General features: G+C 40.4%; 1 protein-coding gene and 1 long non-coding RNA gene across 4 annotated transcripts in view; one reads left to right on the forward strand and one right to left on the reverse strand.

The window, feature by feature from the left end:
* Positions 1 to 4,846: 4,846 nt before the first annotated feature.
* LOC106946673 (uncharacterized) lies at positions 4,847 to 8,524 on the forward strand. Its single transcript, XR_001424810.1, has 3 exons — positions 4,847 to 7,369; positions 7,559 to 7,567; positions 8,512 to 8,524. It is a non-coding gene; the product is annotated as an uncharacterized LOC106946673 (long non-coding RNA).
* A 3,665-nt stretch (positions 8,525 to 12,189) lies between these two features.
* The window catches only part of LOC106946674 (adhesion G protein-coupled receptor L1-like), a 120,434-nt gene continuing 107,345 nt past the window's right edge, over positions 12,190 to 25,278 (reverse strand). For 2 of the 3 annotated variants that reach the window (XM_015031188.1, XM_015031187.1), the window contains 10 exons: positions 24,889 to 25,092; positions 24,095 to 24,315; positions 23,679 to 23,745; positions 23,441 to 23,532; positions 23,165 to 23,333; positions 21,898 to 22,053; positions 19,724 to 19,820; positions 16,268 to 16,390; positions 13,965 to 13,982; positions 12,190 to 13,860 (listed from right to left, as the gene is read on the reverse strand). In XM_015031188.1, coding sequence (XP_014886674.1) covers positions 12,947 to 13,860; positions 13,965 to 13,982; positions 16,268 to 16,390; positions 19,724 to 19,820; positions 21,898 to 22,053; positions 23,165 to 23,333; positions 23,441 to 23,532; positions 23,679 to 23,745; positions 24,095 to 24,315; positions 24,889 to 25,092 — 2,061 coding nt within the window. In that variant the 3' untranslated portion in view covers positions 12,190 to 12,946. Of the gene's footprint in view, positions 13,868 to 13,964; positions 13,983 to 16,267; positions 16,391 to 19,723; positions 19,821 to 21,897; positions 22,054 to 23,164; positions 23,334 to 23,440; positions 23,533 to 23,678; positions 23,746 to 24,094; positions 24,316 to 24,888; positions 25,093 to 25,278 lie in introns of all 3 variants that reach the window. The other variant, XM_015031189.1, reaches the window with a different exon arrangement.

The following is a 25,278-nucleotide window of genomic DNA, read 5'->3' on the forward strand; positions in this document are numbered from 1 at the left end:
TTGAGATTGCAAATCTCTGTTACACACGGTTATATATATATATATATATATATATATATATATATATATATATATATATATATATATATATATAAACACATGAATTAATATTTTAAAATCGATCCTCCTTTTATATTGTTATAGGGATGTCTGCCTCTTTTCCTGTCAGAAACCTTTTGATTAAAAGAACATAAAATTATTTTACATATAAATCTGCCAGGTTAATAATTATGTATATAACTATGTATTCTGTATCACAGCTACAAACTAACTGTACACAATAATCCTTATACTGTTATGTTTTTTTCTTTTTTGTTTAATAAATATTGTTTTACATTTCTTATGCAAAATATCCCGTAAACGAATCATGTATATTACTTTATACCAATTAAGTTGTGAGGCATTTTTTTGTGTGTGACTGCATCATTCTATCTTAATTAGTTCTGTTGTATCCATTATCATTTTTATTACTGTAATCTCTTGCCTTTCAAATCTTAAATAAATTTGTTTTCTAATGGATCTCACTGCTTGATTATCTCCATTCTTCACCGTTTTTTGTTACACTGCCGTTTTTACCACAAGGTGGCAGTAAAGAGTCATGCGGCGTGAAGCACTGAGGAACGTGGTCAACGCTGATTCGCCTTTTATAGCTTTGATTGAGTTATGCAAATGAAATTGTGTTTTTATTCCGGATTGCAGAAGAATCTCAAACTGATTTCGGATTTCTATCATCAGTCACTGGGAAAGTAACAACATATTTTTGCTGGAGGAAAAAATAAAATAAAATAAAACAAAATAAATAAATAACAAAATCCAAATCACAGTGCAGTTGATTGGCTATTGTGTGATCCCTCTGTGCAATCAGGGAGTGTGTTTGGGTGGGTCTCTGTATTCTCATACTGTAAAGTGCTCAGGCCTAACCAATAAAGGGGCTGGAAGTGTGCCACACATCACTTGGTAATTCAAGTGTTAAATGCTGTATGTCACAGGCTGGTTGCTCCTGTGGCTTGATGTATGGTAGTAATTACATTCATACACAAACACATAAGGGCTCATGCTGAACTTAATACATCTCCTCTCTATCTCCTGGGATCTGCTGACAGTCGCTGTGAGCCCCGGTTTGTCAACGTCTGACTCTATTTTAAGCTTCCCTAAATGTGCAGTGACCTTGAAAATCCCCTCTTTTTTTTTTTTACTTTGAAATAGTTTGAATGCCAGGAAGTGAGCATGGTTGGGGTTGCAGGCTTTGTTGCTCATGTTGGATATTTTTTTCATTTTTTGCAAGAAGGTGCTACAGTTGCACTGGTGAAAAGAGGGTGATTGAATGGTCAATGCCTCCAAGCCTCGTCTCCTAGGGAGTGTCAGGGAAAGGACATGAACAAGGCTGGCCTGATGCACGGATAGGTGCAAAACATACAGTTCATCTTTACTATGCAGTATGGTAAAGTGTTTGATTGCATGAGTATTTTTATTTTATTTTTTTTTAATGTATATTTGGTTGCAGCTAATTTTTAGACTTTAGTGCATTAGCTATTGATCGTCCAGCTAAGAAATAAAATGCAGTGAGAGCTGAACTCCAATCAAAAAGTGAAGATGTGGGCGAAGGAAAGCTGCAATACATATGATTTAATGAGCCATTCCTAACTGATCTAGCTGATCATCATGTTTTTATTCTTACCCTGGAGAGTGCTGCTGTGCACTACCTTGGCAAATGGCACACAAATGGTGTTGCAATGAGAAATCAGTAATCTGCACTCACAGTGCAGTTATTAAAAGATTACATGAGGGATCACACCACACAGTATGATTAATTAACCTTGACTGATGCTTTAGAAAGCCGAACACAGCAGAGTAATTATCCCCACAGGTCTGTGTGTACCTATACAAACATATATGAGATGCTCTGAAAGCGCCACGATAGCTTTCACTCAGGGTTATTTTTGTTAAGCAAAGCTCTGCTCAACCTTTCCTCCAGGAGCCGAAAGCTGTCTGACATTTCCCCCAATGTGCTTCTCTTTACGTGCCTATGATCACTTTACGGCGTGCGCTTTGCACACAGATCATTGTTTGAGTATAATCCTCATCCCTACCACCTGGTCAAATCTGCCTGTGCACGCTGCGTGGCTCGTAGGCGTGCTGACTCAGGGAGGAAATGAGCTGCTTTGGCTTCAGTACGCCGTATCCCACGGTGTTCCAGCGGACGGCACAATGCAGTTTGGGCCGGCTGAAAAGGCCAATGAATTAAACATAACCTCTGGGTGTAAAGATAACTCTTCAAATCCGGTTCGCATTGTGAGGCGGGGGTATTAAAGTTAATTTTAATACAGAATTGCAGAGAATTAATTATAACTTTGGGTGGTTATTACCTTTTTATCACTCTGGCACATAACAAGCACACAAGCAATTAGGGTGCGTCAGCTTGCGACTACATCCACATTAGCACAAAATATTTTACACCGTTAGAGAGTCTCCAAAAACATCCCTCAAGCGTCACGAGTGAATATTATTACATATATGTTTTTTATTATCGTGTTCCGACGCAAGGTCGCTCTGACCTGCAGTGATAGAAAGCCTCCCAGAAAACTGTCCCTTTGGCCCAGACTGCTTCCAAAGGAAAGACTGTGAGGAGGAAATGATCAAATGAGAAATGGTCAGTAGCATGAAATCATGTTAAAAAGGAAATATTAAAAATGATTTTAAATATATTAAGTTTAAAAATAGGTAAACACTTGACACTTTATTTATTTAACAAAAAAAAGAGCTAAAACAGAGCTGCAGAATGTCAAGAATAACTGACATCCTGTGATTGATTATCACACAGATCCTGTTTATTTCCCGTAACTTGAAGAAATCATCATCATCATGACCTGATCAGCCTCTCACATGCTGGCTGCGGAGCGATTCTAGCTTGGCATACTTCAGCGTTGCTGAGAATCAGTTCGCACCGCGCTCTAAAGGTCTAATTCCAGAATATTAATTAAAGACCGGACTTTGAGTGGGTCATTTGCAACACCTTGTTTGTTTTCTTTCCAAGCCATTCAGTGGGAGATCTGTGGCCGTGTTTGGGATAACTACCCTGTTGCATGACCTAATTTCAGCTAAGTCTCAGCTGCTGGGCAGATGGCCTCAAATTTGACTAGAGCACTTACATTTGCGGAGACTTTAGGGATTCAGACTGTTTGATTATAGCCAACACGGCAAGACAAGTGCAATGGTATAATGCCTTGTGTTTGGTGAAATGTTTGTTTTTTATCTGTCCTCTGGACAGTTTTCTAGAATCCGTAGTTTGTTTAATTGCAACTTTGGAAATACAAGCTGTGCTACTATTTTCCGTCCCAAATGAAAAGCCTTTCCCTTTTCACCAGTTTCCACTATTCTTTATTTGCACTCTTAACGATCTGCAACAGTTGACTTTCAAACAGAAGCTGCTTAGAAGTCTAAATTTAGGGTAAACTTGCTGTGATGTCCACGGGTATTAGATATTTCAGCTGTTCCCAGTTAATTAATAATGTTGCTGATGAAAGAATAACAACCGCAGATTGGAAGGAAATTACCTCATAATCATCCTCATATTGACGAGATGCTGCATTTGTTTTCCTCCTAGACCGATGGTGGCATGTTCCCTCTTTGACTTTGTGTTGTCATTTAGAGAAGCAAACCACCAAAATTGCTTTCATGGAGGCACTTATGCCCTCTAATGATCACTTAATTAAGTGCTTTTGATTAGCATGACCTGGCTGCTACTTACCCATTTATGGAAAAGTGAAAGAGTGTGGTGATTTCTCATATCCTGCTGTGGAATGGAATATGTTATGTGTTGTGTAACTGAGGATATGGTTACCTAATGTTATAAATTGAACCAGACCAGATTATTTTAAAAAAAATGTATTTCTTGGTATGCAAAACCTTATATTTAAAGATTTACTTGCTTTTTAACATGATTGCACATATTCACACAAATTTCCCACACAAAGAAGACAGAATGCCCTAGAAACATTGCTATTTATAGAATCCCACTGCACCTCGGTGCTCATATATTCTGTCATCATGAGAACAAACTAAACTTATTCTATGTATTTAAACGTTACATGCATATTTAATACTGACCAGATATAATGCAAACATGAATTCGTGCCTTCAAGTCCGGCGACATCCGTTCCCAATTAACAGATTCTGAAAGCAAAGTGTAAAAAACAGATAATTATGCCTGATGACAGGAATAATTATCACTGACAAGTGAAAATCCTGTTTAAACCTTTTTAGTCAGCTATTTTCTGACCCAGATCTTTAAGTGTTCATGTATCAGGGTTTTCACTGTTATTTCTAAGTTACACAATGTTGAGAAATTTTTTTTTCTTTTTTTTCAGTCACATCTAAATTTAACATGCATTTAAATATTGCATGACGATACTCTGAGTACATACAAAGAGCTGAAAGGAAAAAAGATATATAAAGAAATTAAGGGAACCAATCCCTTAGCAGGAATTGTTCTTTAAATCTAATAATGGACCTTAGTGGAAACAACTGTAAACATTCATGTTAACTATCCATCCATTTTCTTTACACCTTTGTCCCTCAGTGGGGTTGGGGGGGTTGCTGGTGCCCATCTCCAGCTAACGTTCCAGGTGAGAGGCAGGGTTCACCCTGGACAGGTTGCCAGCCTGTTGCAGGGCAACACAGAGACAAACAACCATGCATACACACACTCACACCTAGGGGCAATTTGGAGAGGCCAATTAACCTGACAGTCATGTTTTTGGACTGTGGGAGGAAACTGGAGTACCTGGAGAAAACCCACACATACACAGGGAGAACATGCAAACTCCATGCAGAAAGACCGGGGCTGGGAATCAAACCCAGAGCCTTCTTGCTGCAAGGCAACAGCTCTACCAACTGCGCCACTGTGCAGCCCTCGTGTTAACTAGCAACGCTTTTTTGCATTACTGTGGAGAATGTGAATATGCTGTATGGGGTTAGAGTTTGTCTAGGCCCCTCCAAAATCTTTGTTTCATTCTGGAGACATTTGGGTCAGCAGGTGAGCTTCGGATCAAAGTTCTGCTGCATAACCCAACGCGTTTGTGAGTTTTGATATGACAAGCTGCTGCCTGGACGGTCGTGCTTCAGGATTTTCTGGCTGAATTCAGGTTTCCATTGATTACAGCATGTCATCCAGGACTCAAAGAGTCAGGCCTTCACACTACCACCAAGTTTAGGAGTTGCTATGATGCTCTCCTTCTGAAATACTGTTTGTTATCCATCAATTTAAACTTCCAAAATGTTCCAACATGTCTCTTTAGTCCATGTAATGTTAAACTAAAGTTATTGGGCCTCATAACAATCATTTTGGAGGGGAAATATACGAGAGTGCTTTTTGTTATGTTTGGTCAGCAGTGGTTTCGGTCTTGAAAATCTCCCTATGAATGTAGATTTTGCCCCGTTTCCTTCTTATTGTTAGATCTCGAACACCCTGAGATCTGCGGTGCTTCAGATGTTGTTCTGGATTCTTCTTTGATATCCTGAAATAGTCTTTATTGTGCTCTTGGCGTAATTCTGTTCTGCAATGCTCTGAAGCGTCTGGATTGGGGCGGGGTAATGTGTTGCTGTTTATGCTTTTCCTAATCCAGGTTGTCAGGTTCTAGTTAGGTGAATTCTTGATATCACAGCTCAGACAATGATCAACCAAGGTGTAGCTAACCACAGTCTAGCTGATCACAAGTAATTCATGATTTCACAAGGGACACAATTATTTTCTAGCACAGAGCCAAGATGGTGTCAAAGGCTTTTTTTCTCATTGGAAATGACAGTTTCATTTCAAAAGTACTTTTTGTATTTACCATGGTTTTCTTAGTCTGCTTTTAAAATTTGTTTAGTGATCTGAGACATGCAAATTTTACAAAAGTCAGACAAAAGAAAGATGTAAGGGCAAATACTTTTTCACAGCACTGCATACAAATAATCAGTCCATTGTTGCATCTGAACATTTTCAGAGGGATGATTGTTTGTTCACCGAGTCCCCTAATGAAGCTCTTTGAATTATTCAAGAATAAAAAAAGCGTCGTCTTAACGCAGATGATCAAAACTGTTGCGTGTACAACAGAGACTTTCTCCCAAGTCAAACTCAGCCTTCAAATCGTTTGCTGTTAGTCCAAGTCAGGTCTCAAATTAAACGAGTAAAATGAACATTCCTGAATAGCATCACACAAGGCAAGAGTTTATGTTAATCATAAATTTAAATGATTAACTTCAAATCCTTACTGTACCTCTTGAATGTGTTTGGCTAAAGAACACTGCTTTTCCAAAAAAACAAACAAAAGGAGCAAAATAATTTTAGAAATGGATCTGGAAACAGCAAAGGCTGAAAGAACAAGCTGAACGTCTACAAAAGGAGGGAGTTTAGTGAGGGGGGTGGTGGAAACTGTCCCAAAAGTAACAATTAAGATTACTATGTATGCGATGAAAACAGAACAAAATGAGGAGAATGTAAATGTCATTATCAGGACACATTGGGGGGTGCAGGAGTAAAAAGTATGAAGCACAGGAACAAGAAGATCTGACTGAAAAGTTATTGGACCTCAAGAAATTATTCATATTTTGCTTAGAAACAATCTGAAGGATTATAATTCTGTCTGGGAGACATATCATTATCATCATCATCATGAAATTAGAGGGTTTGTAACTATTTAATAGCTCATGATACCTGCTGAATGAACCAGACAGACATGTCCTTAAGCAAGAGAACAGGCACATCTGTGTCAGAGCTTATTTACTGCGTCTTACTTCCTGCTCGACGGTAAAAACAGATAAACTCAGTGGCAACGAACCGCCACCATACTTTCTGTGTGCAATATTGACAAGCAGTCATCTGTAAATCATGCACTAACTCAGAAGGGAGAATAATAGTCATTAAATCAAATGATGCACACTTAATGGCTGACTGTGAACCCCTGATTGCATGAATCTTTTTATGAGAGTCAGACCTCCAGTTCCAATCAAGTCTTCACACCACAAGTTAAGTCTCAAGTCTTTGTTTTTTGTGACTCAAGTGCAGCTTGAGCCTCGAGGCGGATTTGAATTTCCAGTCATTTCGGATCACTTGACAAAGAACCAATTTTAGATTGTAAAACTGATTATTTAATAGCAACTTTTCTCAACACAAACATCAGTGTTCATGTTCTTTGAAAAAAAACAACAACAAAGAAGCTAAAGGTAACACAGTTTGGCAGGCATGAAATATCTTGTTAACACCAAAAAATGTGATTTCAGAAGGAAAGTTACTCTGTCGAAGTGAGTAATTAGTGGCTTCACAAAAGGGGAAAATATTCCAGTGAGAACAGGAAGAGTTGAAGGTTAAACTGGAAAAAAAGAAATGGTTTTTTTTTTAAATCAATATAACTGACTCAAAAAAGATTTCAGACTTTTTCCTTAAAATATTTCAAGACATTCTGTTTCCTTGAAAGCAAAATTTAAGGAAAAGACATCTATATATCTAATATGCTGCTGCTCTATTTTTGTAAACATTACACTATAAAATCCAGACCCAGAACTTTTCCCACTTCAGTTTATAAAAGTAGTTTTAGTGGATGAAATATATTTTATTTATAAATCTGCAAAAGACATGTTTGATGTAGTTTTGACCTTTGCGTGATAAACTGGGCTCATAAAACGACTCAAAAGCCACCAGCTGCGTTTGTGCTACTCTGCAGGACAAAGATTAGACTCTGTCTCCAATCTATTGTTGGTAACAATGTTAGCATTTCTACTGACATTTAATGTAGCCAGAAATCAATGAGAGAATCGCCAGTTTATATTTGTTTTTGAAAAACAAAGGGAAAAGATACGCAAACTCTTCTGAAATTAATCTCATCATGTGGCATTGGATTTGTTTTCAAATATTTTTAAGAAGTCATGTAAGTGACCAAACAACATCTAGTTCATATTCTCTTAGTTACAATTTGTTGTGGCGAATTATCTGCATATCAGACACGTCAGCTCGATTATTTTATTCCTAAAACAACTAAAGAGAAAATATTGTATTTTAGAGCAAGTTTAATCTTGAGAATGTGAAATATAAATAGGTAACTATTAGTCTTTCAATTGTTTTTCAAAGCAGCTGGGTGATTTCATAACCCACTTTTGTATCGCCACAGAGTCACCTGAATGAATGATGGTATATTTTCATTGTTTTAAACAGATTTTTTCACCCCTTTGGTAAACAAGAACTTTCTAACATGAACATGTTGAATCGATATCTGGCTTCTAAATGGCAACAAAGAAAATGATAAAGTATAACATAATACAAATATTAAGGAGAGCAACCAGCCAAAGACTCAAGGGTACATTGGGTGTTGTTTGTGAGCATAAAGTTTCTTCATTGTTTTGCCAAGTGTTTTAATATTTATCAGTAATGGTAAAAAATCATCAGCTGACATCCACAGGATGCTTCAGTCACATCTCTCTTTAAATATTTAACAATTAGCTGCAGCCGTTTTTTTTTTTTTTTTTTTCCCATAGTAAAATCAATGAACGGGATTTTTTGACTGCAGCTGCCGTCTTTGATTGTATTTTCACTTCCTGTACGACCCATCATATGTGCAGTTTTAGCTTAAAAATAACTTTTATTTTGGCCAAAACAACATATTATTGTGGGAAAACTAAATGCAAACCAAAGGTGGGTGGTACCTGGTTCCATTTAGTTACATTAACATTAGTAACACGATGAAACAAATGTACTTCTAGGAGCAGTTTTACTGCAACATGTTTTCTTTATACCTCAGTAGTATGCTGAAGTAATACTACTCTTACTTGAGAGCAGTTTCTGACTACTCTACCCAGCCTGAGCTACTTCACTGAAGGACAAGCAAACACATTTTAACCAGAAATGTACCAGACGAATAATACGTTTGCGTCTGGTAAGACCTCTGGTTTGTCAGCAAACTACATTATTCTAATTAAGTTTTTCTATCTGCCGAGACTGTTGTGTCATTAGGAGGTCAAGTGCATATACAGGCACTTCCCTTCCCTTTACACTTTGGTTTATTTTGACAGCATTCTCATGTTGTCCCTGGTTTGTCTTTGCTTAGTTCCAGGCAGACGGTAATGTCTATGTGGAGAAGGGTCAGCTGTGTGTGCACACAGTACAGCCCTGGTGAAATCCCCATCTAATTAAAGACAAATCAATCCCACGGCTGCCTCTGCTTAGCTGCAGCACTTGGAAATCTCTGTGTCAACAGCCTGGGATACTACAGTTCTAACTATTAGAGCACACGTGTTAACTTTGACACTAGCATTGAATGGGAAACGCATCAGACATCTGCAAACAAAGACCAAAAACAAGAGGATGGAGAACGGCGAATTCTCTGTGGTAAATTAGCACCCACAGAGTTATTATTGTAATCAGAGGTTTGGAGGCTTATGAACTGCAGCGTAACTCCCATTGCGTGAGACACTACCAGACTCCGTCCAACAGCGTGGGCTGCACACCTTCTGCGGCATAATCACTATCATTTACCGGAGCGCCGCCCTCCTCTGTTTATTGAAATATTAATCTGGGATAAACAAAGCTTTCAACCAAACAAATTAACACTCACAAAGAGGCGCTGTTCTAATGCAGTCTATCGAGATAGATATTAAAATGCAGATGAGTTCAACGGGAAAAGAAGAGGAGCAGCAAGAATTAGCGTAAGCAGACCCAAGGTGATACAAATTCCTACTTTCCTTTGAGGGGCTGGGTGGGGGTCATCAGTGCAGTGTTTCTCTGCTGAGATCAGCATCAAATACAGCAAAATGAAAAATGGTTGTAATGAGAAAAAGAGGGATTAAGGTAATGATGGCTATCTTTTGTTTCCAATTACTACTGCTACTACTGCTGTGGAATAACTTGTTCTTGCTCCAGTCCTGCACTCAAAAAAAAAAAATAAAAAAATAATAATAATAATAATACATTTAGTGGTCTTCGTTTCTGTGCCACAGGATCTCCACTTCAGCAGTCCATCACCATGGCAAACCAGACCACAAGAGCAGATCTAATTTTTAAAACCTGTAATCACTGAGAGTTCACAAGTTCAGTTGCATATCCAGGTCATGTTTAATCAAACGAGTACCGCAGACATTCCCCCTACAGCTCAAGTGATGATACCGGTGGCTCTTTTTTTTTTTAGCTTCATTTTCCTCCACAGCCAGTACAATGGTACTTAGGTGAGTAATTAGAATAACCTGAAGAAATAGTAGCAAATCCTTGTAATCCCTTGTCTTTATCTGTCTTTAACCCCTCTCTCTCTTTCAGCCCCAGGAGCCGCAGTTAAAAGCTGTCCTTTGGGTTCTCTTTAGAAGTGGGACACTGAGGTCCCAACCAAATGTCACACTGTGGTAGACGCGCCTGTCTTCTCTTCAAATTGTGTCATCGCACCACATGCTTTTTTTTTTTTGTTTGTTTTTTTTTACTTGCTGTAAGTTTAAAAGGATATACTTTTAAAAAAGAAGATAGCAAATAAGTCAGTAGAAACAGAAAATCCAAAACATATGTACACTTCTGAAAAAAAAAAAAAAAAAAAAATAAAAAAAGGGAAACATTTTTAAAAGGTCAAATTGATTTTAACGGTTGACAGGAACCCTTTGAAGCATTTATCATTTGATGGCTAATTTTTGCTTCACGTCGGGTGGCATATTAGAAACATTCCTCCCAATCAAATCAATCTGGTTTGTCATTTTCATCTTCTACCTCCCGTCTCTCTAGGCACTCTGACTCTTCCCGTCCTCCTCACTCATGACCACAACTGTATGAACAATATCCGTCTGAGGAGGAGGAGGAGGAGGAGTAACGGCAACTTTCACAGATGAGTATCTCGCCTTGTGTGATTTGCATTCAATTCTTGTCACGGGGGAAAAGAAAAAAAAAAAGCCTGTTGAAGTTGTGTGCGCGATACAGTCTCACACTTAGAAAAAAAATAAAGAAAAATCTGACAGAGCACACATAGTTACATTCACACTTACATGCACACGGACACATGCTCACTGGGAAATAATGAGTTGTCACATAAGGCTCTGGAGTAATGCTGAAGCTATCTTTACGAAACGGCAAAATGCAATATTCTCTGACAGCAAAACAAATGTCATTATTTTACATGCTAAAACCCATGTTAAAAGTATCTCGTCTGGTTAAATCTTCCAAATAATACAAGAGCAAAACTGAACCGCTTAGTGGACGCAGCTGGTCAGCCCGCAACGCTTCAACGTGCTGGTGAGGCACAGAATGACATTTGACCACATCTATCTCGCTTGCCCCACAGCACTATCTCCCCACTGCTTTTGGAAATTCAGCCTATAAAATGTCAAAAGGTTAAAAATCAATATGTGATGGATTTTAATTACATAAAAAAAAAATTGTGCCAGAACATTTTTTTGTTTCCCTTTTAGATATGAAATTAAAAAGAAAAAAAAGAAAATCATCACATCGTAATCACTCTCGGCTTTTCGTCTGATTTTCTCTCTCCGTTGAATCGATAAGGAATTTCATGGCAAAAAAATAAATAAAAAGGAAAAAAAAAAAATAAGAAAAGAGTGAGAGATTACGGTCCGGGGGGAGAGAGATAGATAGAGTGTTTTATCCAGGTCACAAAGCATTTTTTATTCTTTTTCCTTCAACAATTTGTTGTAGTACAAGAAGTAATTTTCATAGTATTTATTATTTTTGTTGCTTTTGATCATCTGGTGTCTGTATTTACATAATAGGAATAAAGTAGATTCATGTGTGGTTTTCTATGTACACGGTTTTACCAACTGCCGGTCGGTGTGTCTGTGACGTCTGCAGTCCTGTTTGCCACAAGAACACACAGAAAGTCCGTTTCACTCTAGGCTCTAACAGCAAAGTACAAGGGGAGTGGGGCAGCAATGTGCACTCGCAGCCCCGGGATTTAGAAACTGAATACTCTCTTCAAACAACAGCAAGGCAGTCATTTAACGTTTCAAAGGCCTAAAAAGCAAACAAACACAGAGGACAGCGGAGAGCGTCGCCCAGTCTTATGGGTGAAGGCTCTCTAGCTCTGGATGGATGATACAGCACCTCCTCAGTCTCTGTCTCCACCTGTACTCCACTTCTGTACACTTGTGATTCACAGCGAGACTAAATGAAGGCAACTACACTGAATCAGCTCCCACTGCCTGCTCGGAACAAAAGCTTTTGCTCCCTTTTACTTAAATGGAGTATTGTCTTTGCTTTTTTTTTCTTTTTTTTTTTTTGATGTTCAGAAACAAGCACTTCAGGATGAGAGAGTGTGTGTGTGTGTGTGACAGAGAGAGAGAGAGAGAGAGAGAAAAAGAGAGAGAACAAGTGTGTGTGTGTGTATTTGCCTTGTAAATGTTCTAGTTTCTGTTCTGGCTCAATAAAAGATATTTTTGGCAACAATGAAGAGCTTTCTGTGAGATATTTTAGGTAATAATAGTGTACAATATTCCCTGTCTGCACAGCTAACTACCCCTATCAAATGATGACTTAAAAAAAAAAGATCTAAAGATGGTAAGAAAAGGAAATGAGACAAAATATAAAACAATATCCTCATCTCTTGAGGCGGGTCTGAACACATACATTTCTTTTAACAAAGTTTGAAAGTTTTGAAATATCCAAAGGTAACGGGGGGAGTGGATTGGTACATTCAGAGTGCTGGACTTGGCCTTAGGGTACCAAAAACTGGGGTCGCACAGAGGTATCAAAAGCTCTGATGAAAAACACCCATCGCTCATTTCCAGGCGATGGGGGAGCGTTGACGACATCAGCAGAGTCAGCTGTGACTCCCCCAGAAGCTCAGTCAGTTTTCTCATATGTAAGATAAATAAAAGTCAAGAGAAATAAAGGCAACAGAATAAGCAGAGAGTGGAGACACATGAGAAAGAGACCGCTCAAAGGAGGCTCTGGCCCTTACGACAGTTTCCAGCCGCCTCCTTCAGGCTCCAGTCACAGGCTGGTGACCAGTTGCATCTGTCCGTCTCCCTCAGTGTGGGCGGGCTCCTGAGCCTGGAGTCCCTCCCCGCTGGGTCTTTGAGGTGGGGCCTGATAGAAGGTCTGCATGGGGGCCCCACGAGAACCGAGAGCAGGCCTCCCAGAGCTGTAGTACAGCTCTTCAGGCGGCTGAGCTGAACGCGGCACAACCTCCAGCGGCTCTGGACTGCTGTCGGGGTAGGGAGAGTCCCGCAGGTTGGTGATGCTGGTGTACAGGGAGTCGTGGGCAGGTGAGTCTGGTGCTCGATTGTCTCCCTGCCCACCACCACTCTGACCGCTGTTGCCGAGGCTCTCTGTAAGGTCGGCCGTGTAGCTCTCCGACTCCTCGGGATCGCTCTGGTAGAGGACTGACTGGGCGCGCTGCAACAGCAGGGGTTCTTCCAGAGCTTTGTAAAGCAGCTCTACGTCCTGAGGTGTTCTTTGCCGTCCGTCACTCAGAAACTCGTCGTCCTCGTCCATGCTGATGGAAGGCTCTGGTCCGCCCGCGGTTGTTCCCCGACCCACTCCGCAGTGAGGATGTCCCCTGACCAGACTGGCATAAGTTCTGTCCCCCGCGTCAGTTCCGCCTCCTGCAGGTCCTCCGCCTACGCCGCCCCGCAGGTTGTTATGGACAAGCTCGGAGATGATCATTTTCTCAAAGGCTGCGGCGTCAGAGAGGTTTCGCCGGGTGCCTCCGCCTCCCAGGGTTTCTGAACTACGAGGGTTGAAAATGGGCGGAGGAGTGTCTCCGCCACTACCGCTAAGAAAGTCACAGCTGCCGCCACCTCCGCCCGCTGGGCCACTTCGCATGGAGTAGCTGTTGTTGAAGTTACCATTTAGCGGAAGGGTCTCCATTCCACAAGGGTCCCGGGGCTTAGAAAGTGTACTCTCTGCATCCAAAACAGGCAAACAGATTTAGCATTATTTTTTTATGGTGACATTTCAGATAAATGCGTAAAAAAAACAAAATCAGGTAAATATTAATTATACTTACTTGGGTCACGGAAAGTTCCTACACATCCCAAAGGAAAGCATGTGGAGCGAACAAACAAAATGAGTGAGAGACTCTCTTGGACAAAACCAAAAGAACAGTTTTAAATCTACGAGAAGTGAAACAACTGATGGCACCAATGCACTACAGTCTGTTTACTTCTTTGTCTGATTATTCCCAACTTTTAACAGATATAACAACACCTGCTGTGTCGCTTTCACATATTTCTGTTCGGATAAGTTGGAGAAGACACACACAAGGGATTAAATTTGCCTGTATCCCTCTGTAAACATGCCTCATCACCATGACGCTTAAATTTTCATGGTTTACTGTTACCTATTCTAACACGTTTCAAGCTTAAAAGAAGGCAGATCCCTAATTTTCAGTGTTCACTTGGAAGAATAAAACATTAAGCTCAACGTCTTTTCCTGACTCTGCTTAGGGCTGCGTTTGAACAGTCTTCTGCATATTTAGACTTTAGACACCCACCACTTGCTCTGTGCTGAAAAGAGCATTGAATAAAACAATAACACCTTCATTTCCAACTTTTTACAAGTGTCTAAGTTCTTCAGCAGAAAAGAAATGACCTCTGGCTCCCAAACCTCCTCAATTTCTACAAGAGAAGCATGCAACGCTAGTGCTGAGTGACAGACTGGAGGGAAGGCAGGCAGGAAAAGCATTGCAATACACTGTAACAAAATGCTTCTTGCTAACTCTAACCAACAGTTTCACACACACATTCAAGGCCTTTATTGAAGTTAGATTAACTGGGGAGGTGAAGCTCAGGGCTAACTGGGATTGTAGCAACTTTTTTTTCATACCAGAAAAGTGTCTTGTGCATTTCTAATCTGTGCAGTTTGCTCTGTTGTTCCTGAATAAAATCCACTGCAATCAATTTGCCTTCACCTTCAACTAAGTCCACCTGTTAAATAATAATGGTTGAATAATAACCTTCGGTTAGCTATTCATCATCTGGTCCCCATGAACAATATACACATTTTAGGGGTATTTACAGAGTAAAACTGCTTACAGGGAAACCAGGAACCTTTTTCTAAAAAAAATATGATATGATATGATTTAATACAACAAATTTTGTGGCTAAGAACTGTGTTATTTTATTTTTTATTTTAAAAAAAAAAAAAAAAAAAGATCTTTTTTGATCTCAGGAACAACATCTAAAACTCTTGTAGCTACTTTTTGTCACCATACATCCAAGCATCCAGTCGGGTTCTTGTAACCTTGAAGCCACCAATTCCTACATCCTTGAAAACTGTTAGTAAAATATACAGTGGTACATAATTTACCTGAAAAAAAAAAGAAAAAGAAACATTTTTTTTTTTTTTTTGCAGTGATAATTATTTCATGAACTATACCCCACAAGGGAAAAAAAAAGCAGACTATGATTTCTTCACAGTAAAGGAAAAGCCACAGTTGGCTGGAAAGCATAAAGTGTGTTCATACTTAAATTTTCATGGCGTACTTTGACTTTAATCAACGGTCTTCTTTGGTGGCGGCGTGGGTAATTAAACATTCTAATGAAGTGCTCACTGCGCTCCCTACCACTCTTTTTCAGAAAATGACTTGGCTGTGAGGCCTGTGGCTATCAGGCTTGATACATAGTACAGAGAGGCCCTAAAATATTTAACAGGAGCTCCTCCTCAAACTTTCACATTACACCACCAGGAGTGATGCACAGCGGTTGCAAACTAAGCCATGAACCGGCAGCACCGAGTCACAGCTTTCTTTTAACATTGTAAATATCTGCACATTTGACTAAAGGCATCCAAAAAGAGGAGAGCAGCTCCCATGATGAGCACACATATGACTGACCGTCGTCCAGATGGACCGTCGCCCCCCCTCCCCCACTCCCCCACAGAGATGATCTGATCCCTTTCTGTGGACACCGTGATTTGAGCCAACTATCTTTGCTGCTCGGGAACAGGAAAACCTTCCTAAAAAAAAAAAAAGCTGGCAGTCACAGCTGTAGCTAAACTTCTAATCAATTTGTGGCTGTTCTCGTGAAGATTCAAGATCTGACCAGATGGCTGGTTAGGCTGTAGGCACTGTTTGGCTCTGTTCTGCTCAGCCTAGTGAATCCGTCTGACAGCTACATAGTCTGGGGAAAGAGAAAGCACACACACACATACAAGGAGAAGGCTCCCACACACACGCACACATAAACCCTCAACAGCAGCGAGTGTGCATCTACTATGTCAAACTACTGACAGCAAGAACGACGGCAAGTTGAGCTCATATTGTGCTGTCAAGACTGTCCACGCAGACTGAGGTGTTCATGAGGAGCTAACCTGTGGAGTTGAAGACTCCAGGTGAGGGCGGGGTGAAGCTTTCAGCCAGCAGAGTGTTGTAGGGTGAAGTACCAGAGCGGGTCTGTAACACCGGGTTTGTCAGAAGGTGGTTGCCCATGGTCGCTGCAAAGCGCAAACATTTGAAAAAAAAGAAAAAAAAAAAGAAAAACGAGCACAACCATAAATATCACTGTAAATTTACCCTAAATGCATGCACACGAAAAACAGAGCACCCAATAGGCGCGCCACTGAAATTCAGACTCTAATAGCATCTGAAATCAGAAGAATAGTTACTATTTATTCAGATGGGGTTATTTTCTCATGCCACTTCTTTATAGAGTAATACATTTCGCAGTATTCCCTTCAATTTTTTCGTCTGCTGATTGTAACCTTTGAGCAAAAAGAAAAAGGAAAAAAAAAAACAATTGAGAGGAAGGGCACTGTTTGGGGGATTGTTTTTCTTTTCCTCCCCTTCCACCTTTGGTTCATGACGATGTAGTCAGATGGGGGGAGAACAGTAATGCATGCCATTATGTAGGCTACGGGTGCAGTCATGGAAACACAGTTAATTTCACAGTGAAATGTGAATGCCACTACAAGACAAATATAATTCAAAGAAATGGCACACTGAGACTGTTGTATAATGCCCATGTATGGCTCCAGCCTGAGGCAACTCGAACAGAAATGCCATGAAATTAAAAATAGGACAGCATGACGGAGAGTCGTCCAAGGCAAAGTGCAACCTTCAGGTCCCCTGCCTACCGTTCATCACACAGCGAGGAAGAAGGGGGATTCTAAAAAAGCAGTAAAAAAAAAAATGCACTCACACACAGCTATTTATTTGTCATTTCCCCTCCTGCCACACTTCCTCTGTCCATCTTTCTGGCAGGCTGCACAAGCCTGTCTCCTGTTCATTCTCTGGCTTGCGTTGCTGCGATAAATCCACCAACTTTTTCTCAGTTCCTCGCGCCAGGACTTTTTCAAGCATCACCAAATTAGTCGGGATTAGCTGTCTGTGCGTACCTCCTTGTGGGAATATCTTGTAGGGAATTAAAGAAAGTAGCTCAAAGTGTAAAGAAAAGTAGGGCAAGGGGAAGCATGGGATGCTCTCAGTCTGTGTATAATACATAAATATATTTTTTTTTTCTGGACAGATTACTATTGTCGGGAAGAGACTCTGGTTCATACGGAAGTGCATAGAAGAAATCAAAGCGATCTTAGATGGCAGCGATAACACATCTCTCCTCCAGACTCAGCTCTGTAATTATTTCTCCATGATAGCGTCTTACACTATACATGTCTCCCCAGATGCCTTCCTCTTTAACTTTCTGCCAAACTTCTCTCAGCCGCACGGAAAAAAAAAGGCTTCACAGCTCATTTGTTTGTGTTTGACAGCACATCATGAAGTGATCCACACAGTACGTCTCCTCCAGGTCTGGTGATTGCTCTATCGCGACAAAAAAACCAAAAAAAACCAAAAACCTCCAGAAACCAACAAACCGAGCCGCACAAAGACACAGACTGACATAGACACCTCTCATCTATCCAGCTCGCTCGCAACACACCTCGTCCTCACCCCCTGCCTTGCTCCTGTCTCTCTCCTCAATTAGAATAATTACCCCCTGTTCGCTCACACGCTAATCAGTTCATTAAAAACAAAATGGATGAAATTAGCATAGAGAGTGATGGCTGATTTAGCGACTGCCTCAGTGTCATGATCAACAGCGACCCTCCCCACCTTAAAAAACGAGTCTGGAACCTGAGCCAACCTAGATCATCTCGGCGCCACTGATTGCAGCTGCTGTGACGACGCCATTTGCAAAAGGCTGCGATTATCAGCGACGCCGGCGTTTCATGAGTCTTTTTTTTATGCCGGGCTGAAAAATTCTTTCAACTTTAGATAGGAAGACATTGTAGGAAGCTGAGTTAGTCAACTTGAAGAAAGAAGACTCTATTGGATGCAGGTTTTAGATGTGTTTCTGGTACCAGTAGGAGCTTTACTTGGTTGGTTACAGATGCTGTTGACTTCAAAATACTCAGGTAAGCTGTGGCATCAAAATGATTCCAACTTTGGATACTAAGAGGTCTAAAGTTGTTGCAAAAAGTACCACCCATACCATGGAGTACGGTTAGCATTGCTCCAAATCCTAGTTGAAAGTGAAACTCATCTACCCAATTTGCAGTTTCCAATTTTTTGCTCTCCACTCCACTCACATTGAGCTTGTATGAATTACAGCCTTTTCTTAACCAAATCAAAGAAGAGGTTGTACATGACAATCACAGAAAATCAGCAGTTTCTGAAAACCTTTAAGGAGCCAATCATGCCATGTCACTTAAATCACTCATCTTCTCCATTCTGACATCTCAATGTTGCCACTCCGGTGGCAACATCTCAATAAATTTAGTCTTCTGAATTTAAAAGGCTAACTTTACTGAGATGTTGTCGCATGAGTGGCTGGTTCAATATTTGTTTTTAACAATTAAACAAGTGAGTGAAAAATAGTCTGCTGCTAAAGACCAACTATATGTATGTTCACCCAGATCTGTTTTTAGCACTAGTGGCCTTTATTCACATAACTTGACAGGAAGAGCAGAAGACGTGGAAGAACATGCAGTAAATGGCCCGGGGCCGGGAATCAAACCTGGGATAGCTGTGGCCTGTGTGTATGCTGCACTTGTTTTACCACTGAACCATCTGATACCCTCACCTAGATCCGTTTTGACGCAACATCATTGACACATTTCAGTTTGTATTAAAAGTCAGTTTAAAGATGAATTTGTTCGTTCTGAGACTCTTTTCAGTGCTGCTATCATGTCAGTGTCAGACGAATTTGTGTTTACACAACCCTAAAAGGAGGAAAGAGGACAGAAGTCAACTGCCTCACCGTGCCTCTTATATCAACTGTAAAGAAAATACGGTTAAAGAGAGGCAATGTTCAATGATTTTTTTATGTTGTAATCCTGTTGCGTTTTGGCAAGAGTATGTCAAAGCCATTCCAACGTTGCCTCGGGAAACAAGATAAACAGGTAAAAAAGCAACATAAAAAGCCTCCTTTCAGAGCAGAAAGAAGGCAAGCTCCATATATTTCAGCTGTTGCTTCGGGACATCACTGACTCGCAGCTGCTGCGAGCATCACCTAAGTGAAACACAGCAGGTTGCGAAACTCACCATCCAGAGAGGAAAGTCTTTGACCGTCTCTTTTAACTTTTGGTGCTAATAATCGCTATTTGCAAACTGCATCAGTAAATAACCTTACAGCAACACTAGAAAAGCATGAGCACACATTTCATCATCCTGCATACAGGACTGTGAACACATTTGCTGCGAATTACAATATTTTTTTTCTCCTCTGCTGTGTCCACTCTTGGTTAGTTCTGCGTTTGTGTTTGCAAGTATTTAAGTGTGAATAATTCAAAGGGGGTGAAAGAGCGAGGGTGAAAGAGCGAGGGTCTCACCGCGGTTGAGTGTCGGGGTGCTGTTTATGTCTCCTGCCATGAATGAAGATTCTGTCTGCTTTCGAACCGTGTCGTTCCACATCCTACGGATTCGACTCTGGGGGCAAAGCAGAGTGCAGTGAGTGGCAGATGACACACATTTGTCCCATTTACATGATTCAGGCCATAAAGCAAAGGTTAACAGGCCAAATTAAATTAGTGTGGTGGCCAGTCCTACTGGTGCGCTGTCAGTCTTCTGTCATTGTTTAGAAAACGGCAATATTCACTTGAGTAAATAACATAAAACTGAAGTAATTTTTTGGACTTAAAGAGGAATGTTCAAGGGTCAGCACACAGCTAGAAACTACAGAAAAGGCCCAAAACGTAGGTGTAGTGATGGACCCAAACTTGAACCTGGAAAGACACATAAAGACAATTACAAAGTCGGCCTTCTATCACCTGAATAACATTTCTAGAATTAAAGGGTTAATATCCCAGCAGATCTTGAGGGACTCATCCATGCGTTTATCTTTAGTCACATTGCAATGCAACCGACTCCACCGGTTTGCATAAAAAGCCCGTCAGAAAGCCTCAGCTCACCCAGAGCTCGTGCTCTCATGAAAACTACAGAAATGGAGAGCATCACCCAAGTTCTAAAGTTCTTACACTGACTCGCTTTAGCTCAGAGAATAGACCTTAAAGTATTTTCTTGTTTTATAAACTAACTTTGGCTTGGCACCAAAACACACTAAACACTTGTTGTTCTTGTAGCAACCTTCCAGATCACTCAGGTCTTCTGGTTCTGTTTTCATTCAAACCAACTTGGCCCTGTGTAAAAGAATAATCACTGTTTTTGTTAAGTCGTGAATTGCCTATTATAACCAAAGAGTTTTTTGGTTCAATTTCACTAGCCTCACACTGGCCTGGTTACTCTCTGACCTGTATAATCAAAAAATCACATTAACAAAACCTTTCTGACAGACTCATTGCCAGCTATTGTAAATGCTTGCTGCCAGGGGTGGCACAACCTGTTATTAAGTTTAGAGGGCAATTACATTTTCACATAGGGCCGGACTGGTTCGACGTTTTTTTCCCTTAAGAAATCAAATAACCATTTAAAAGCTCAGGCTTGTGTTTACTCAGGTTACTTTTGTGTAACTCTGATGATTTGTTAAATTTAAATCTGTAAGGTAAAAAATACGGCACTGAATGTTTTCCATGTTGACTCCATATGCATCCAGAGGACACATATTATATACAGTAAGCTGTGGCTAGATTTTTGTAAATCAGTGTGATAGCTGTAATCAACTCCAGGAGGCTTTGTGTGATCTACAAAGAACAATAGACAAGCATGTCAGACAAAAGAAATTCGGGCGTGGGGTAAAGAGGCGTGCAACTTTGCCACATTATCATGGTGGGTTAATGAGCTCGCGATGCGCAAGATGTGATTGCAGTAGCTGATACAATTGTTGCATGTTATTACATTTTGGAAACGCTTGTTTGTTGATTGTAAAGAATACTCGGCCATGTTTGTTTGTGTCTCATGTGTCTCTCCAAAGATCACAGCATGAACAGGATTTCAGCAACTCCTCTGTGATGGTTTCTGCATCTATATAAATACACGAGCTTCTAAAGATATCTTTACAAATGAGTCATCTCGGATGTACAGCACTGATCTGCCAACACTTTCCGGAAAGGTTGCAGTCAAACTTTCAAAACAAATTGTGAATATGCAGGCGGATGAAACAGGATTGTTTATTTGTAATGATGCAAATGGTGATGTAACACTCTTCATTCCCCTGTCCTACAGAACAATGTGTCATTTATGTCTTGATTGTGGTTTATAAGTGAGTGGAAAAAGTAAGTTATTCTCCAGAAAACAATCTCTGAATCATAAGTTTTGGTAAATAATCAAACTTCTGTAACACTTTATGCTTCCAAATCTTACATAAGAGAGCTATCGCTCTTTTTTTAGCAATATTCTTACATAGCCACCAATAGTCATATGAATAATTTGTTTTTCCTTTATACTCCACAGAAAAAAAAACAACAAACAAATAGATGTGAAGTCATTTTGCAGCAAAGACAGATTTCCTTCCGATTTCCTCAATGGGAAACACACAATTTGATTATCCAAAAGGTGCGTAAAGACGAGCGTCTGCGTGGTTTTGTGAGCGAGTCTGTCTTGTCTGCACCTGTCTGTGGGCAGCTGCATGGCGAGCTTGGCTGCCGCTGTAGTAGCGGTTGTTGGCGCGCAGGCCGGAGTTCTTCAGGGAGCCGTGGGAGCTGCTGGTGGAGGAGCGGCTGCAACAGTAGGAGTGACGCAGACATTTACTGTACTCCTTATGGACCTGCGAGAAGGAATAAAAACAACACCGGCGAGGTGAGCGGGGTTGAAGGAATGATTCATAAACTGAGAAATATAGTTTCAATAGGCTGAATGCAAGCTGGGTATTTCATTCAGCAATTTAAAAATGTACCAAATGCAATGCATCTAAGCAGGCATGATGAATTTTAATTACATATATTACACTGGACTTAAGAGTTTCTTTAGATAATTATTAATTAAAGTACCCTGTTATTATGGAGGCTCTAGTTGAATGAAGTGATACTAAACTTGCACTTCTTACTAAAATAAAAAAATATATATATATTGCATGTTCATTATGCAATCAGTGTCAAGATCGTTATACTGCTTTGCAAAAGCATTCGAACCCATTTAACATTTCCACTTCACAACCACACACTTTTATTTTATTTTTTTATTATTTCATGTTATGACCTGCACAAAGTAATTCATAATTCATAAGTGGAAGAACCACCTTTCGATGCAAAACAGCTGCAAGTCATTTCAGGTATCTTTTTAGCAGCTTGGTATTTTTAAAAACAGACTTGTTTGTCGTTTTCTTTCTAAAACAGACTCAGCATGATGCTGCCACCATTATGCTTCAACACAGGGATGGTGTGACGTTCAGTGTAAGTTTTCTACATTTCGTTTTTGTCTCATCTGACCAGCGCAACCGTTACAGCACGATTGTTGTGTTCACTGGATGGCTTGGGCGAAACTGTAATAAGGACAGAAACGGGATTTATTTGAGGCCAGATTTATGGAGTACGTGATAAACACTTGTCCTTTTGACAGATTTCTTGGTGTTTATACTAATGCTTGCTGATGTTCTCCACAGAATCAAGTTACTGACAATAGGTGACTTCTGAAGGATTTTATTTTGTATAATTATTACTTGAGTATCAAAGTGGAGGAGGATAAATACAAATTGTCACAACACTTTTGTATTCGTAAAACACTTAGCTGACAACCAGTATATAAAATCTTTCATTCATTTCACATTAATGCCCTTATAAGTAGGTCTATGATGTAACAATTCCAACAACATGCAAAACATGAACACATTTAAGGCAGATGGATATTTTTACTAGACTTTAAGCGATTTGTTTTGCTACCTTCTTCTGCAGTGCACAGTGGAAGATGAAGATGAACATTCCCTGGAAGGCATTGAAGGTGGTGAACAGGTAGGCCATGATTACTGTGTTCTCATTAATAAAGAGGAGGCCAAAAGCCCATGTTAGCCCAAGCAAGAACAGCAGCGCAATGGCCCCGAGAGCCCATGACCTGAGAGAATTGGACAAAAAAAAAAAAAAAAACGGAAAATAAGAGCTCATCTTAGGGTGGTGTTCAACAGAAAAACTGATTCAGGTTATTTAATAACTAGAACTAACTTTATGTTATCCAGACGACTCGAATCTGGCTTGAGTGCTGACGAATTGCGAATCATTTTATGGAGCGTGATCATGAGGAAAATGAGGTTGAGCTACAAACACACGATAAAAGAAGTTAACAAATCCCGTCCGCAAATGTATTTGCATTGTTTAGTTTCCCAAAATCAAAGGACCTCTCCATGAGTACTCTTCATTTGAAAAACTGAGGTGTAAAGAATAGTGTTTGACAAGCTAATACCATAATAACAAATGACACGGGTCCAATGAAGCTCCAGATGAAGTAGTTATCCACTCGCAGCCAGCATCTGGAGTGGCACAGAGGAGAGAGTTATGTGCGGCTAAGCTCAGGAACAAACATACAGACACACCAAGTCATGTGCACGCATAAAAAAAAAAAAAAAAAAACAAACACACACGCACCTACACGCACACACACACACACACACACACACATGCGCACATTACATCCCTGTCTCAGCGGATTATGTTATAAAGGCTAATAATCGGGCTTCGGCTAAGTGTACTCAGAAAACACGGTCTGTGGGGAGGCACGAGAGCCACTCACACAGCACTGCATATTACATTTCCAGCTGGGGGAATAACATAATCCTACTTCTCAATCTGCAGGTGCAAAAGGCCTGTCTTCACACGTACGCTTTCTTGGTCCCATAGCTCCTGTAGTCTATGGCTGCAGAGATGCCCACCACCAGCGCGGGGAAGCAGTAGCCGCACAGATAGTAGTACTTTTTGCGCGAGTACTCGCTCTCAAAGACCTCCACGAGCATGAGATAGAGTTGCACACCCTCCAGACACATCCAGGAGAAGGCAGCCAAGAAGAAAAAATGGAGAAGGCCAGCAAAGATGGGACAGACGATCTGAGGGCAGCGATAAGGAAGAAGGATGACAGAAGAGAAGAGGAGTGAAAGGAAAAAAAAAAAAATTAGGACGAAGTAAGAGGAATCATTGAGGTTAAGACATTTAACCAAGCGAAAAACAGGGAGAGGACAGAACAGGGTCACTATCAGGTACCGAACACGAAAAAGGGGGGAAAAAAAGAAAAGCTGCCCCTCGGTGACTGGTGCTCTGCATATCATTGAGGGGTAATTTATTACCTTGTCTAGTAAAGGTTTTATAGAGTAAATTAATGACACAATGCCTCAGCTTCAGTTTCACAGCAATTCAGTGGGAAAAAAAAGTTTGTAAAATCACCTGAGTTGTGCTGTAAATGTCATTCTCAAGTTAATTATGCATAGAAACTAACCTGACCTTTTGACTCTGTCTCATTTACAACATATAAGCAAGTAAATTGAGTTCTAAAGGAGGCTTCATAGCATAAAAAAAAAGGACACGCGCTTAATTACCAAGGGGGGGGGGGCGGACAACAAAATCATGCGTAAAAATGTATACAAAGGAGGCGAGGGAGGAGGTTCTTTGGCTGAAAAACTCACGTGATATTCCGTCTTGTCGATACCGATGAGGAAAAGCAGCTCGGCGATAAAGAGGTTGATGCAGAGGTTCTTGTGGATTGTATTGCGGTCAGTCTGCAGACCCCGCAGGAAGCAGAAAGTGGAGATGCAGATGGCCAGACACACCAAGGAGATGACGATGCCCACCCAGGTGATGACGAACAGGATGAGTTCGTGCATCCGACCCTAGCGGATTAAAAAGCGACAGAGAAAATAAACAGGTGTAAGGAGTGTTGAAAGGAAAACGGTGGGGGTGTGGGATTAGACACAAACAATTTCCCCGTGTCAAAAAAAAAAAAAAAAAAAAAAACCCCAAAAAAAAAAAAAATTTTGGGAAGGAAAAAAGGGGGGCAAAAAGAAAAGCAGAAAAAA

This window comes from Poecilia latipinna, unplaced genomic scaffold (assembly GCF_001443285.1).
Source record: "Poecilia latipinna isolate Pla-1442-1.1 unplaced genomic scaffold, P_latipinna-1.0 Scaffold200, whole genome shotgun sequence".
Lineage (NCBI taxonomy): Eukaryota > Metazoa > Chordata > Actinopteri > Cyprinodontiformes > Poeciliidae > Poecilia > Poecilia latipinna.